Source organism: Rhynchophorus ferrugineus, unplaced genomic scaffold (assembly GCF_030347505.1).
Source record: "Rhynchophorus ferrugineus isolate W39M unplaced genomic scaffold, kcgeb_rfMv2 rfM1, whole genome shotgun sequence".
In the NCBI taxonomy this organism is placed as follows: Eukaryota; Metazoa; Arthropoda; class Insecta; order Coleoptera; family Curculionidae; genus Rhynchophorus; species Rhynchophorus ferrugineus.
Genome location: NW_027472580.1, coordinates 91299767 through 91317547, shown reverse-complemented (window position 1 = coordinate 91317547; position 17781 = coordinate 91299767). Strand labels below are relative to the sequence as shown.

The following is a 17781-nucleotide window of genomic DNA, read 5'->3' as shown; positions in this document are numbered from 1 at the left end:
TTCAAAAACCTTTTACCACATTTAATCAAGAGCCATCGTCAGTACCATTTGATATTTCAGTGAAAATGTATAACAATAATCACTGATCCCAAACAGTGCCTAAATATTGTCCTCCAAAACTCACTGCTTTGACTTTTATAAATTGATTGATCTAAAGATAGATCTAATACACAGGCAGATTGTATTCAAATATCCCAAAATTTTCGAATTATATTATAAGCTTTGTCGGTAAAAGTGCGAATTTTGAAAGCTTTGATCGAACATGCTTTCACGGCAAATAATAATATGAACATATTCTCAGTATCTTATTTATAGTACGGCTTATTTTGAAGGTATCTAACATATGTCCAAAATTTGTTTCGGCTTTATTTTTATTTATTTTATATTTGGTAATAAATATTTTTAGGTACTTTGAAGCAAGTTTTTTTTTCTACGATGCGATATAACTCACGATATAAATTAGAAATTATTGCATTTCCAGTCACAAAAAATGATCAATTAAGAAAAAGCGGCACAACTCGTCAATATTTTACACATACAAAATATATATTTCATCAGAAAAATAGTGTATAATTACAAATTTCCTAAAAAACAATAAAAATAAAAAGACTAACTTATAATCAAAATATTGAAAACCGAGTGTTATAAAAAGAACAACGGGAAGGAATAGGTTAAAGCTGAATTCTGTTGATATATGGCAAAATCAAATAATATATATTATATCAACGTATTTGAGTAACGTTTGAAATTTGCGGAGAAAGTCATAACATTATTTATTCACCCTGTAATTTACTTTCAAATGTTTAATAAGATCAACAAAAGATTGTGGTCAATAATAGATTCGAATTTGAACATAACGAAACAATTTAAATTAAAGTAAATATTTGTGTGATTCTACATTATGTGGCAAATAATGTAATTTCACCTTTTATTTGCTTATTTATTCTCGTAAATTAGGTTTCAAATTCCTAAATATATTTTTGAGACAAAAGCTAAACGTTTTTAGGTGAAATTAAAATATATATGTATATGTTTTTTCTGTTAAATTCCCTTCACTCCAGTACAAAGCCCTTTGGCTTGTGCCTGTGGCTTTGGTTTCATTCCTTTTAGATTGTATTTCGCTCGATTGTAAGCAAAGAATTGAGATACCTTAAAGAGATTAACATTAGTGTGGAGTACCTCATGTCCCTTGCTTTCCAGAGTTGCAGTCGGTTTATGAAGATCTCATTTCAGTTTGCTTTATATATATATACGTAGTGCTCAAAAAGCAAACTGAATGGATTTTACACTGAACTACTTCCGGTTTTCTATCACATCAGTTTAGCAATAATATTTTACACAAATATCCAATTATTTTAGATAAAACGCATGTGAAGATTTGAGGGCTTCCCTCGATTTTGAAAATCGATCCAAAGTTAACGGAGAAATCGGTGAACATGCATTTTAAAAAATATACAGCCGAACATAGAACGTTTTGGAAGTTGGTTACAAATTTTAAAATATAATATTGCACATAGTTCATGATCATATTGGAAAGAGATAGATCGTTAGGAACTGAGAATATAAAGCAGAATACTAGCGTTGGGAACTATCGACTGACAGCAGTCGAAAGAGTCGATAGTCGAAAACAGTCGAAACAGTCGATATTCGAAAACCTCACGACTGAAAATAGTAATTAGGATTTTTCAGTCAAATGGGCGGTTCGGTTGTTTTTTTCCAATTCGTGATGTCAAACGAAGATGTACGAACCGTTTCCGGTATAAATTGCGAGAGAGGAAAGGACGGTAGTATAAGCGAGACGGAGATGTACTTATTCCTTTAAGTACTGACTTTAAAAAAGAAGGTGGAAAAATAATTACTGAATACTATGAACATGCATTTAATAATTTCATTTTAAATGAAGTAGAATTACATTTATAGTTGAATGTTGTGTAGACCTGTAAAAAGAATGGAATTTTTCTATGAAATGTAATAAATACCCCATAAATGTGTTATTTTATTTTAATATATTAATTGCTATTTTCAAATAATATACTATACTAAATATAGACAAAACAATAGAAATTAAACAAAACCTAAAAGCTAAAGATATATAATAACCATAAATACTAAATAAATATTAATCATATACCCAATAATAGAAAAAAAACTAGTTCATTACATTATTAAAAATGATCGCACAGTAACTACTAGAGCTTTTTAAAATAAAGTGAATGCTTTATTTACTATTGAACGGAAATATATTTTAACAAAAATCGAGAGAGTAATCGAAATATTACCCATTATTGACATAAAAAGAGTCAAAAGTATTTTATTATTTATCATTCACAATTTAAATCTTTTTACCCTATTACATATAAAATATATAGTTATTACAAACTACTAAAAAAATCATAAAACTATATATATTACATATAAATCTATGCAAGCATAAATCGGGTACATTTTTATCAAGGTCGCGGCTAAGACGACAGAGCCAGAACGTAAAAAACCAGACGAATGAATCTAGTTTAACCAAAACTAGTAACTACAAGTACACGACTGAAACAGTTGATAGTAAATAGTATCAAAATCAGTCGGATCAAAACTAGCGACTGAAAACGATCGATTGAAACAGTCACTGGTAAAACGACTGAAAACGATCGATTGAAACAGTCACTGGTAAAATCAGTCACACTAAAAATTGCGACTGAAACAGTCGATAATAAAAAGTAGTCAATTACTAAACAGTCGATAGTTGATTTCAGTCGATAGTTCCCAACACTACTGAATACGTTCTTGAATGGCAATGGCTAAGATAGAGAAAGTTTTTCGTAATTGCGTCGCATACAATACTAGTTCATCAGCTCATTAATTCAACGGCTGGTTGCTTGATGACATAAAACCTCGCAGACGCGTCATTGTTAGCGCGAGAGGAAAAGAAGTTGAACAACACCGTCAAGGTGTGTATTGCATGAAGGTAAATCGTCATTAACATATATTAGGCAAATAAGATTTGTTCGGTGTACAGTCGGATATGAAATTATCTTCGTTTTGGTGCTTGTTGACTCTGGCGACATTTCCTCGTACCTACTTGTGAGTCAGTATATATTAAATGCAAATTATGATTTACCGGTTAGGTGACAGGTAAAAGGAAAGGACGTAAATGATTTTAATAATATAATTATCAGGTCGTTAAGTATGAAAGGTTTAGGTACTAAATAAATAAGGTTATTAATTAGTATCGGCTGATTTACCCGTATACGGAAAGACCAAAATATCGTGAATCATCATTTTTGTCCTTGTTATTAACTACGTTCAAATTAGGTTATAACCTGGGTTTGTATTTGTCAAGTGTGTGAATCAATTTTTACAAAAATGAGGAAACTTATAGATATTTTATTCAGCACCACATTCTATACGAAAATTAACTAGGCAAATAAGCTTTTAAAGTACAGCTATCAATTTATAATATTCTATAAACCCAGTGGTGTTCTGGTCCTGAATTTAGATAGTTTCCGTTTCTGCTCCCAACGCAGCTTATTATTGCCGATATATATATATATATATATATATATATATATATATATATATATATATATATATATATATATATATATTGCAACTGGTCTTCTGGGAGGCCTAACCGCACGCACTTTAGATCAATCCGTCGTGCCAGACCTTGTCGAAGGCTTTGGTTAGGTCCAGAGGAACTGCTCCAAGCTTTTTGCGTTGGTCAAGAGCATGATGGATGTGTGCGGCCAGGCGGCCAGCCTGATGGGCGGATGAGTGGTGAGCGCAAAAGCCGAATCGTTCATCTGGAATGATGTTATTTTCCTTTGTGAAAGAGTTGAGAGCGTAGAGTATTGCCCTCTCGGCAAGCTTCGAAATGGCTCTGAGAAGGCTGATAGGCCTGTAATCGGATGGAGATGATTTTGCTCCTTTCTTGTGTATAACCGCTATATGTGCGTGTTTCCAAGACGCCGGGAAGTGTTGCAGCCTCATGATGGAGTTAATGATGTTTGCCAGTTCTGTGACCTGCTTATGCGGGAACTTTTTTAACTGGGTAATCGATATTCCATCGAAACCTGGAAATTTTCTGGTTTGAAGTTTGCCATAATTCATAGTCTGTAGAGACTTTGGAGACACGAAATGGTTGAGAAGAAAGGCTGGTCTTTTGACGGAGTTGGATTCGTTGATGACAGTGTCAGTGTCTTTAGCTTTAGTGTTCTGTGCGGGTGGGAGGCATTTCATTTGAGCTTCGTAGGTCTCTGCAAGGAGCTTGAATTTTTCTTGGTCAGTGACTGCGAAATTTCCTGTGACAATTGACTTCAGGGGGGGGATGACATTGTGCATATTCCACACGAGGCATTTGGGGACACGCCAGAAGGAAGGGGAGCCATCCAGCCTTTGGTCCGCGAGAAATCAGTTCCATTTCATTGCTCGCCGAGAGTCGAGACGGCCGTCCTTACCCTCTTGCATGCTCTGTTTGTCTCCCTTTTGTCTGCAGCGTCAAGGGTTAATCGAGCTAATCTGCATAAACCGTTTTTGATGCGAATTTCACGTTTAAGAGAAGCGAAAAGGTTGTTTTTCCACGGCTGGGGTTGTGATGAAATTTTGACTGTGGCAGATTTGTGAGTACGGCTTCCTCGAGCTGTTCTGGTGTGTTAATTTTCGGAATTGGATCGGATTTCAGGAGAAGAGATTGGTAGTTTTTCCAGTCGGTTTTTTTCCTGAATTTTGTTAGTGGGACTTGAGTGGTGGCGCAGTTTCCGAGTTTGAGAAGGACCGGACGAAGATCAGGGTCTAGTTCGTCAATTACTCGAACTTCGGAATTGCCATTTACGTCTTGAAAAATAAAGAAGGATTCTTGCTGCGCCTTGAGAGACTGTACTAGGGTGATGACTGTACTAGGGTATTAGGAGCCCTCATACTATCGATGCAAATGCAAATTAGACATTGGTCTAATTATAATATAAAATTATTAAAATAATATATAATGTACACATGTAAAATGGTGGTAATATTTAATAAAGTATGCCTTAAAATTAAATACTTTTCCAAAATTATTCGATTAATAGATATTTTAAAATTGCTGAAATAACAAACTGAAACATTTTCAGATTTTTTTTCATAACTCTATCAACTAAATTCTATAAATATGTGGTACAATAAATAAGAATAGAAGGAAATTAGCAGCAAAATTATTTTACCAACTATTTGTTTTTTTTATACGTTTTGGAACAACAAAACTCAAATAAAATCTCTTTATATGTCGATCGAAAATAGAACGGGTGCCATTTTTCGGCCGGCATTCCGACCTCTTAATAAATCCGACGTGAAACATTTATAGCCGATTGATTTCTCGTCTTTTTAGAGTTTGGTAGCGCTGGATCGCGTCCAGAATGGTCCATAATTCCAGATGTTGATTCGAGCCGGGCGCGAAAAACCTCTTTGATGCGATGCCGGTGGAAGCGGTTGTTATTAGTTGGCATGATCCCGACTAATAACTCGTCGATTTCCGTTTCGAATAGTTGGACATTGTGGTTTGGTGCTTGGGGGCGTTTGTCATTCAACGCGCTTTTGATGCCCGGCGACTCGTTGATAGTTTGATGGATTTCATCTAGAAACAGTTCGGAATATATCAACAACTATTTCTAAGTATTTAGTTTATTATCGTCATATGGATATATACTCATTATTTATAAGTTTTATAATATGTGTTGTAATTAGCAGTACTCCATGTTACTCCAAATTTAAATGTATTTAATTTAGGAAATTATAAGTTCCATTATTTTTCTAAGAGATCCCCTAGAAAGATGACATTTTATATTAAAAACATAATTAACGCCTTTGAAAAGTAATTAAAACGATGTTAATAAAAACAATATCAATAATGTTTTCTTGGTATTTCCATTTACGATCATTTGAGCAGTTTTTTTTTTACTTTAACAATATATTCTCCGGTTTAGTGATCGTTTTAGTGAGGAATATAGAACAAGGACTGCAGTGTGAAGTTGTAAACACTGGTAACAATATTAAATCTATCCAGAATAACGTAGAAAAAGATAATTTCATATACGATCATCTAATAGACCTAAAGTAATGAAACACATATTTCCATTTTTCGCTTCATAAGAATTACGTTCCCTTAGAAAAGTGATATTTCATACTAAAATATATTTAACACTTTTGCGAATGGTGCACTTAACTTTGTTTGCTATCAAAAGGACAGCAGCAAAGGCAAAATACTCTTTTATAAAGATCAAAATGTAAACCAAGTGATAGAAAATATGGACAGCACTCATAGCACTCTAGCAACTACTCAAGTGCTTTAATTTCATCACTGCAATAATTGGACCAATTGGAAGGTTAAATGGTGTGAACTTGGGTAAGTCATGAAAAGTCCAACCGTAATATAAGCACCTTTTCCATTATCCAGGAGCTAAACAATGTACAAAATATCGTTTGGCATCATTTGAAAATGGCTGGTTACAAGGAAGGATGGATATATGGATGCTACACTACTTACCTTAATTTGAGAGTATTATTTACTATAGCATTAAGCGAAAAATAGACCTAGTGAAACTCCAGTGAGGTGGTCAAGAGAGGATTATTGAGCTACTGCTTTACAAGCAAACTTTTAATTCGAATCTATATTGTCAAAATTGGAGCGTCTGAAGGAAATGTGTTTCACTAGAAGTATTCATCTTATAGGCCGGACTGGATAACAAGTAATTACCACCTTGTTCTTTCTTTTTTTATTTTTATGGTGTTAAAAATGACTGAAACATAAAATAAATATTAACAAAGACGTTAAAGTTGAGATTAACAAAATTAGTTGATTATATTGAAAGAGTACTGATGAAAAATAATTTAGAGATCATTATTCGTTCTTCTTATCTCATCGAATCATTTTGGCAAATCAATTATTGAGTATCATTCAAAATAAACTTTTGCTAAAATTTAAAAAATAGACTACCATCTATGTCAAACTACTTTGAGCGTGAATAAGAGTTATTGGGTTTGGTTGATCTTCAAACACCCATTCAATCAGATAGCTGTTTACTTTTTTATACCTACATACATTCATGATTTGTCTTGAATCCAATACTATTACCGATGCGATTTTGTATACGTCTTTTGAAGTACCACCATGGAATAACCTGAGAAATTTATTTGCCTCTATCAATGATTCTGAGTGTATTTTCAAGTTCTTTTCAAATTATGTGGTACAATGTGAACAAAGCTTGTTTATAGCTAAATCTAAACGTGAATTACTTTATACATACCAGTTAAACTCATGCCCAGGATTGCTCCAATCTCACATTATGTACCATGACGATCTTGCTTTGTCAACTGTACCACAGCATTAACAGTGCGTTCTTCAACAACAGATTATAGCAACTACGATTGAAATCATTAGATCAATATTTCACAGTGAAATAACATATAGCTTTATCACACGAAGTAAAAATAAATTTATCGATAAACTTTCGGTTTTATAAATTATATAAGAAAATTTCGATAATATATATTTTTAAAGTATTTTTAGTTATATATATTTATGACTTATTGGAGAAATTTATGGTAAAATATACAAATATTTTCACTGAAAAGGTGGTATGACGTCTATAGTAAAAATATAAATAAATATTCCAGTAACATTGAGATTCTTAATTAGTTTACTCTGAAGAGGGTGTTCCAGACTAATAATTTGAAAAAGTCGATTTTTTAAATATTTTCAGAGATACAGCTTTTCAGCATCCAAAAACTACATTTTTGAAAGGTTTTTCTCGAAACCACTTTTTTTTTCGCAAAAATCAAAATTCGATCTAGCTACTTTAGCATCAGTAGAATGGCCATAGCGTTGTTTTTACCACTACGCTGCCAGGTTTGTAGTGTAGTGAGTGAAGTGTTTGATGCAAGAATTAGATTCCCTGCGGCTTTAAATTGATTGCGCAGTAAAACAAAAATAATCAGGCAGCCAATATGTATAATTAATAGCTCCAATTAGTTTCATATTTCAAATGCGAAAGGAATAAAATAAACAGCCATAAGAACTGTTCAAAAATTTTATCCCGAAATCGATCAGGAAAGACTAATTCCCGTGACGCCGCGATGGGGTACGCGAACCGACAGCGCCTGACACTTTATTAACTCGTTGCACTTATTTCTACGAAGACAAGAGTATTTAACACACCTGTAGAGAGTGTAGCGTTAAGTCGCGACGAGTTGGAGGTGGAGGTGGCTGGAGCATCGAGGCCGATAGAAGAGCAACAGGTGTCGGGCCCGTTCTCGATCCAGACGCTCTTTGTTGTTTACGTAAGGACGGTAAAGTTGTTTGCCAGCTTGTTGCCTGCCTGTTTCTTTCGGTACAATTTCGTTTTCGCCTTTTTTTTTGTTCTCATCTCGGTTCGCCTTTTAATCTATTTTGTTAGGAAAACTCTCCTTTATTTTATAACGAGTTTATAGTGAGTTTGAGGGGGCTTCGAGCGACAGGTGTGTGTTGCTTTCTTCTAACTATCAAGCAATTACTAAGTTCAAAATGTTACGGTAAACTTTTAAAAAATACAGATGTGTTTTGTTTTTAAACCTTCGTAAATTAAGATGATATAATTGTGCAATTAACATCAATTATTTTTAATAACTTCGGTATATACGGCCGAACATATTATATTATGTATTAAAATGATTTATTAGTGTTTTAAAAGTATATTATCATTTTACATTTACATTTTCACATTTAATTTTACATTTTTTTTAAAAGTATATTATCATTACGTATATTTACTTACAAACTAAATAACAATGATTTATATAGTTTAGCCTGGAAGCCTTTTATATAAGTCGGATTTTGTTATGAATGGAGTGCATTTGCGGATCGTTATATTTCACTATTTTGGTATAAAGAAAGTATTGGCCTTTTATCGAATTTTTGTGAATTTATGCTCCAGAATAAGGCAGATAAAGAGCACTGAAATAAGTTTGAAAATTTTAACAGTGCCGAGTTTGAATTATAAGGTGCCGAATTGAATTGGCTAAATGGGAGTCTAATCAACCACTGCAGTGGTTGTCTAAGTTATAGGGAAGTGACTTCTGAATAGAAGACAAGATGCAAGAAGTCTGTGGTATAGAGTAACAAAAACTTCTATTAATTCAGTGAATCTTAAAACTGGCCAAATGTTATGAGCTATCTCCTTCGCTGATTTCTTCACATTTTGTCTTATTGACACATAACACATAAGTGTGGGGACAGGAGTTTTTTTCTTAAAAAGAGTGCGGAAATTAATTAAGTCATTCATTTATTATTTGAAAGATAGGTAATAAAAATTCCCTGACCTCTAGCTGGAGAAACTATAACTTTGTAAGATGTTTGAAAGGATGACTCAAAACTGACTCAGTAGGTTTCTAAAATTGTACTTCTTTCCTGCATAATAGAAGTCTATAGGATATAAGAACAGTTGACAGATAAAATTTTTTTAGCATTCTTTGACAGCTTCCTCTCTCCTGAAGGTGTCAAGTAAAGTGTGCAGATCAACTAGTGTCAGACTCCAAAATCATGATGAAATTGCTCACTATCAACTTTCTTCCCTTCTTCTAAGAGACTAAACTCTTCAAATTTTCTTATTTCGACTCGTTTATTTCCATCGACGCCAAGAGTTGATTAATTTAGGCTCATTTCTTTATACTTTTTTCATTCAGTGCTTTCTTCGTAATTCGAGAAAATATACTCCCATTTCTTAGCAAGTCCCTGTAACTCACTCAAAGAACCCTTTCTAATTTAGCAAGATGTCTTCGCTTCCCTCTTTGCTTTCTTCCATGGTCACCGATAATGGTCATTCTTTAAGTACGTTAAGTATTTTTTCTATCTTATGTCAATTCTTTCCCATTTTGACCTATTGTTTATCATCAAATGTGAAGAATGATAATGAGTTAATTCATAAAATAGGGATTAATCATTGATAGTGACGAAAATAATATAAAAAAGGATTCCCCACTCTTGAATAACTGTAGACTGTTGGTCATATAAAATTACAAATACTATTTTAAAAATAAACTTTTGCTAAAGGTATATAAGTAATAATATATACCAATACAATATCTATACTTATAAACAGCTAGAATCGATGTCCTCAAAGATAATTATACTTGGGACATGGAAATACGGAGAAATTTATTCTTTTTGAAAATTCGTCAACTCTTATGGTAGTATATCCTACAATAAAAATAAAATTCACACTTGGGTATGATTGTTAATTAGGCGGATTAGGTCTCCAGAGGAAACCACTAAGTTAAGGAACTAAAGCTCCACTTCATGAGTGGTGTAGAAAAGAGTTCTATGTAAATATAATGAAACAACCGTAGCCTACGATCTGTTGTGACTATAATTAACTGTAGTTTAAGTCTTTCGATAATATATGCATTAGATGTACTATCTTCTTATATATTAATTTCTCATGTCACAGTGTTTGTTCCCATACTCCTCGGAAACGGCTTGGATCGGATCTAATATTTATACTAATTCAATCATTTCTATTTATATGTGTTTTGTATTGTACAGTGAACGTTGCCAACAAAACGCAAATGGGCCAATTTGAGCCATAATACAAATAAACCTAAAAGTATTAGAAATTGAAGAGCCCAAAGAACCGAAGAACAAGTTCAGGAAGAAAATACTGGAGGGCGTGTGAGAATAGCTCAATTGCGTCAAGAACAAACAAAGACTAGCTAATAATAAAAATAGCTTTCACGCTGTAGCATTAAGAGATTAATATTATGTAATGAATTAATGATATAAATAATTATTACTTAAAATAAATTATAATAAATTTAAAAAACTAATGTTTGGTCTTTTATTGTTTTTATATTCCCTCATCGTTATTCTGTTATTTTATTTCTTCATTAGAAATTATCTAGAAATTATTTACATGGCAAGCGAATAAAATACGAAAAAAGTCCAATTAAGAATTTAAAAGCGAAAAAAAATTAAAAAGGAAAAAAATTGTTACCGTATCTGATGATTATACGGCGGTACTGAAATAATATTACCAAATATTTTATATCATTAATTAAGCCTGACTAAAATTATTTCTAAAAATTCCTTTAGAATTAAATGCTATACGGTTTATAACAAAGTATAACTGTTTTGTTAATGTGAAGTTTGAAAATATTACTAAGATGTGTCTATACGCTTATGCATCTAGATGGTTCGACATCGAAGGTTGAAAGAATATACCGCAAATCATCTCGAGCCTTGTGGGGAAGCTGCATAAAATTAATAAGAGAGAGGCATTAATTTTCATAATTTCGCCGTGAAAAAACCAATAAGGAGGAATTAATTCGAAGCCGAGAAGTTAGATTGAATAAGAGCCGGCGTCTTTATTTTGATTCGCCACGGCCCTCGTTGATTGGCCGCATTCGCACGCCGAGATTCGTCGATGGTAAACAAACGGTCGGCTAGCGCGTCTTGATAGCCACCTGGTGGGCAATTTTGATGCTCCGTCAGTGGGACTTGGTGTGGTTTATTGCTTTAAGTAGACGCGTGTCCCGTTGATTGAGTTTTGTATGATGAACGGTTTGGTGAAACTAGAAAAGATTGGCGTAAAATTTTATTTAAATTTGTTAATTGTTGCCCGTTCTTTCATTGTTTCCTCTAGTTTCCTCTAGTATTATCGCATTTTATACAAAGCGAAAGAAACGATACGATCATAAAATAAGACATATTCAATTAACATGTCATCTCGGCGAAATTAAAAGTCGCTGTTCCATAGATATGCCCGACGCACAGGTGCAGACCAGGAAACATAATCCTTCCTAAGTTAGACTACAGCTCCCTCCTCTTCGTCACTGCTACCACAAGTTACCTCAAATCCCTTGATGCCATTCAAAATACTGCACTTAGAATGTCGCTAACTTGTGCAGTCTTACATCCACCTCACCTTTTTTTTATCGCAGAGATTTTCTTTCTTTGAAGTTCGCTGTGAGATCGCTTGTTCTGTCATCTTCCTTCAATCTGACTCCCACCTGGAGTCATCCACCCATCTTGGACTTCTCATATAATTATTGATCTTATCCAGGGCTGGAGTTGGCTTATTCACTACCATAATTGTCCCCCTTGGACTCTCACTACCCCCTTCATAAACACATATTTATGTCAATTTTATAAAAGAGAACATTGTACTTACTTTATTCGGTGCAAGTTCTGTGAACGAAGCTACTGTTAATCAGGTAATCAAGACAATCCCGAAGAGATATTCGAAGAGAATCTACTCTCAAGTTAACATCGAATTGTTGCGACTCTTGATCAAGACTCGTGCAGGACACATACTTATAAGGATCTTTTAAAAGCCTTTTAATCTAGTAGTACAGTATATTTCACAAAAAAAAACAAGAATGTTATTATCAGAACATTATTACAATAGAGATTTTCAAATTGTTGTAAAAACAAATTGTGGGTTAGTCTGCAACTACTAGTGGTAATATATTAATTAAAAAATTGCAAGGAATTGTCATCTTTAATGCAATTTCTAATATATTATGAACAAGGGTGATCTACATCATCATGTTCCCCTTTTTCATACGTAAAACAATTTTTATAGGGTTATCTTTTCTATATCTTCTGATTGATAACCGATCAGGTAGTCTGCACGAACAAAGAAAACTTACAGTTTACTTCATTAGGAGGAATGTTTAAAATATGTTCGGAGCCCCGACACCCCGAAAATAAATGAATGGAAACAATCGACAGGCCGAGTTCAATTAATTTCGCAATTCCTACAAGTCATCGCGGACCAACAGAACAGAAAAAATAACGCCGACGTTACACAATTTGCCAGTCCAAAAGGGAATTTTATGCTTAATTTTTGGGGCAATCAACCGTTTAGTTTCTCTTTTTCCGTGCCGACACCATTACTCCCCGCCAATCGTTTCAAATAAAGTCGGCGTGTATTGGAAAAACGTCAAACAATGTTTGTCTCTTTCATTTTTAGCACCCATACTGGTTTAAAAATCTACTCAATCGGCAATAATTATGATAATTTTCCATTACGTTATTTATATATATATATATATATATATATATATATATATATATATATATATATATATATATATATATATGTATATATATATATATGTATATATATCTTATAAACCTGCTTTAAAGTCTATACATGTTAGCGAGATCAGATGGTAAACATTTTAGTCCACAAAGTTCACAGTTATTATTCACTTTAATTGGAAAGTCCATTGGTGTCCACTGACACTGTATCGACTAACAAGTTGTATCACTTTAATAAAAACGTACCAAGCACTATTTGCATGTGGGATCATTTCGATTGTTGAGATAGGTTGGCAAGCCGAATAAGCAAAACGAATATTATTGAGCTATAATTTCTGGTAAATCAAAGATCATCAAAGAAAGAAACTAACAACGGCTTATATTTTAGGCGGTTTATATTGGCAACCAATAATTTAAATTGGAATAGTCAACAATTTAGATAGATGCAAATTTATATACATATAAATAACATAAAAACAGCTAAAGATTAAGAGTTGTAATAAATAATTATGATACAGAAAATAATTAAATTATTGTGATATATTTTTAAAGCGTATAAATTACTTTGACATATTTGTGCTAAAATATTTTAATCAGTTCAATAGTTAAGAAGGAATACATTCTGAATCCTTCATTATGATATAATTAAATCAAATTAATATATAAATATCTTTATTGACATTGTCAGCTTCTAAATGAATAATTTATTTAATTAAAAACTTAGTTTATGTGCAACTTTAATATTCTTTTCCAAAACAAATATGCTCTAAAATTAATTTACTGATTGTATGTAACAGTTCTATACTTATTGGTTTACATAAACCATTGGATTATTCGTTTTTGTTTCTGTTTTATTTTCAGTTTGTACTTACCCTATCATAATATATTTTATATCCAATAATAGGAAGTATAGAAATTATTATTATAAGCTGGCAATCTCGATGCCAGCTATGTTAATTAATTCTATTTTATATACCAGTTACATTCAATGATCACTATTATTAAGCTATAATATAATATAATCATAATCATCCTAATAGGTTTTATCAATATTCATTTCTGCACGAAATGATACAAATTAATAATAGAAAACAATGGGCAAGGATATATAAGGATAAAAATATTTTCCTTGTTTATTCCAATCTTCCATCTTCAGAGAAGTAGCCATTTTTCGGGTGTCGTTGTTATAAGTTTTGTTTATTTGATTCAGACCAACTCTTTTAATCTTTTCAATGTATCATTCTTCATTATTATTGCATCCTGAAAATTCCTATTTCTTATTCTCCCCGTATACTAATTTAGCTTTCTTCGGCACAAAGTTCTTAAAGTTTGCTTATAGTATATATTATATCTTATATATAAAAATGAATCGCAAAATATGTTCCTAAGCGCATAACTCAACAACGCCTGGACCAATTTGGCCAAATCTTTTTTTAAAATGTTCGTTGAAGTTCAGGGATGGTTTTTACGGCGAGAAAAATTAGAATTATTGCTGGAAAAACCCTAAAAATAGCCCTTTTTGTTTGAATTTGTTTCGTGTATCAGTTGACAATTCATCTGTCATCTGTCAAAAGTCATCTGTAACAGACAACTTTTTTTTTTTAAATTTGATATGACTTGAACTCAAATCCTTTTAATCCGTACGAATTGTTTTATTTATTTAAAATTTTTTATTTGTTTAAAATTTAATTCAAATTTTAAATAAATAAAACAATTCGTACGGCTTAAAAGGATTTGAGTTCAAGTCATATCAAATTTAAAAAAAAAAGTTGTCTGTTACAGATGACTTTTGACAGATGACAGATGAATTGTCAAGTGATACACGAAACAAATTCGTATATCGTGTTTTGTGCAGAGTGTTTAGTTAGTTAGTGTTTGTTTAGTTCGTGATTAGTGAAAAAATAATTTATATTTGATATGCCTCCTATAAGACGAAGCAATTTAGGTAGAAGAACCAGAAATGCTATAAACCAAGCTAATTACCGATCTAATCGTACTGCACAAGAACGTGACGACGGAAATGAACGTGAAAGAATTCGGATATCACAAACGCGTGAAGCGCGAGCGCGACATTCAACTAATAATCGCGCAAGTTTGAATCCAGCTGCTTTCAGTTACGATGTGTCAATTGACTACAGTAACTACCAATGTGTTGTTATTGGTTCTATGAACTTGGTTTGCTCACACTGTAAGGCATTAAAATACAAAAACGATGCCAATGGATTGTGTTGCGCAAATGGTAAAGTGAAATTGATACAATTGGATCCACCACCAGATCCATTGTACTCATTGGTTTCAGGAATAGGAACAGATTCTATACACTTTTTGACACATATTCAACAATATAACAATTGCTTTCAAATGACTTCATTTGGGGCAACAAATGCAGTTCGGGAAAATTTTATGCCAACTTTCAAGGTATGTATTATAGCAGTTACTCATAATTATTTTAGCGAACAAAATTTTCTGTCACCAAAGTTAAGATGTGTTACTAATCTTCAATTTCTTAATCATTACGAAATATATCACTTAGTCATCATATTATATGGTGATTCAGTTTCAGTGACACTTTTATTATATTTTATATTTGATAGATATTAGTTAAAACTAAATATATACTTTTTAAGATCAAATATTATTTAAGTTTGATCATTGACAATCCATTAATTTATACCACACCATAATATTTTTTTTATTTACAGATACAAGGGCAAATATATCACAGAGCAGGTTCACTGTTACCAGTGTCAGATAGCGACAACAAATTCCTGCAAATTTATTTTATGGGCAATTCACCACAAGAAATTGATCTGCGTTGTGCACATAACAATTTAGTAAAAAGGTCTATTGTAGAACAATTACAAACTTTATTTCATCAACACAATCAATTGATTATATTGTTTAAAACTGCCCTGGATCTGATGCCATCCGATAATCACAAAATTGTAATCAGAGCTGATAAAACACCTGCAGGTCAACATACAAGACGTTTTAATGCACCAACTATTGATGAAGTTGCTATCGTTGTAGTTGGAGAAAACTTGGAATCCCGTGATATTGTTTTACATCGTCGGAATTTTCAATTACAACCTATAAAGGAAACACACCGCTCATATGATGCACTGCAATATCCCATTATATTTTGGCAAGGTGAAGATGGCTACGATTTATCAATAAAAATGATAAATCCCATTACAGGTAACTAAAATATTAGTTTAGCTATGGCGATAATATCTCAGTCACTATATTATGTATTTGAATGTTATTAAAACAAAATCTGTTTACAGGTTCTGAAACCAACAAAAAAGTCAGTTCAATGAACTATTATTCATACCGCCTAATGATTCGGGAAAATGCAGATAATCACATATTGAAATGTCGGCGATTATATCACAAATATGTTGATGACATGTATGTTAAAATTGAAACGGAGAGATTAACATTCATCAGGTTGAATCAAACCAAACTCCGATCTGAAGAGTATATTCACCTTCGAGATGCGATTAATACTGATGGAAATGCACAGAATGTCGGTCGGATGACTATTCTTCCAGCAACATACATCGGAAGCCCTCGGCATATGCACGAATATGCTCAAGATGCCATGTCGTATGTTCGTCATTATGGTACAGCAGATTTGTTCATCACATTTACATTCAATCCGCAATGGATAGAAATTAAGCAGGAGTTATTACCTGGGAAATCATCCATTGATCGTCATGATATTACAGCCAGAGTCTTTAGACAAAAGTTGAAATCTTTAATGAATTTCATCGTAAAACATAATGTGTTTGGTGAGACACGCTGCTGGATGTATTCTGTGGAGTGGCAGAAACGAGGATTGCCACATGCACACATTTTGATTTGGTTGGTTGAAAAGATAAGGCCAAATGAAGTCGATGCAGTGATATCAGCTGAAATCCCTAATGTACAAGTAGATCCTGGATTGCATGAGGTAGTTATCAAAAACATGATACATGGTCCCTGTGGAACTCTTAATCAAAATTCACCGTGTATGATGGATGGTAAATGTTCAAAACGATATCCACGGACATTAATATCGGAAACAATTACTGGTAATGACGGTTATCCATTGTATCGTCGCAGATCGACAGCAGACAATGGAAAATCAACAATTGTCAAATTAAATTAACAAGATATTGAAATAGATAATCGTTGGATTGTTCCATATTCACCCATTTTATCAAAGACATTCAAAGCACACATCAACGTTGAATCTTGCCATTCAGTGAAATCGATTAAATACATTTGCAAATATGTAACCAAAGGGAGTGATATGGCTGTGATTGGAATTGGTGCAGAGAATTCTAATGATGAAGTTACCCAATACCAAATGGGCCGCTATGTCAGTAGTAATGAAGCAGTTTGGCGAATATTTTCTTTTCCTATTCATGAGAGACACCCTTCTGTTGTTCACTTAGCTGTGCATTTAGAAAATGGACAAAGAGTGTATTTTACAGCACAGAACGCAGTACAAAGAGCTGCTCAGCCACCATCTACAGATGTATATTCCACCGATGCGATTGGACGGATTTATTCAGTACATCCAAGCAATGATGAATGTTTTTATTTACGACTGGTATTAGTCAATGTACGTGGCCCAACATCATTCCAACAGTTACGAACTGTTGATGGTGAATTGTGTGGATCCTACAGAGAAGCCTGTCAACGTTTGCAATTGCTTGAAAATGACGCTCATTGGGATCAAACTCTCAATG

General features: G+C 33.0%; 1 protein-coding gene across 2 annotated transcripts; it reads left to right on the top strand.

Annotated features, from left to right (window-relative positions):
- The first annotated feature begins 14831 nt into the window (after positions 1–14831).
- On the top strand, positions 14832–17546 carry LOC143201207 (uncharacterized). 2 transcript variants are annotated; one of them, XM_076412137.1, is made up of 4 exons: positions 14832–15460; positions 15745–16015; positions 16073–16240; positions 16330–17546. In XM_076412137.1, exons 1-4 carry the CDS (start codon positions 14960–14962, stop codon positions 17193–17195), a joined length of 1806 nt encoding a protein of 601 aa, XP_076268252.1. In that variant the 5' UTR covers positions 14832–14959; the 3' UTR covers positions 17196–17546. The 2 variants fall into 2 exon arrangements, with proteins under 2 accessions (XP_076268252.1, XP_076268244.1); XM_076412129.1 differs by having other exon boundaries at positions 15745–16240.
- Positions 17547–17781: the final 235 nt, after the last annotated feature.

Coding starts and splice junctions, on each gene's coding strand:
- LOC143201207 (XM_076412129.1), top strand. CDS start 14,960: ATGCCTCCTATAAGACGAAGCAATTTAGGTAGAAGAACCAGAAATGCT. Junction 15,461..15,744: donor ATTTTATGCCAACTTTCAAG/GTATGTATTATA, acceptor TTTTATTTACAG/ATACAAGGGCAAATATATCA. Junction 16,241..16,329: donor AATGATAAATCCCATTACAG/GTAACTAAAATA, acceptor ATCTGTTTACAG/GTTCTGAAACCAACAAAAAA.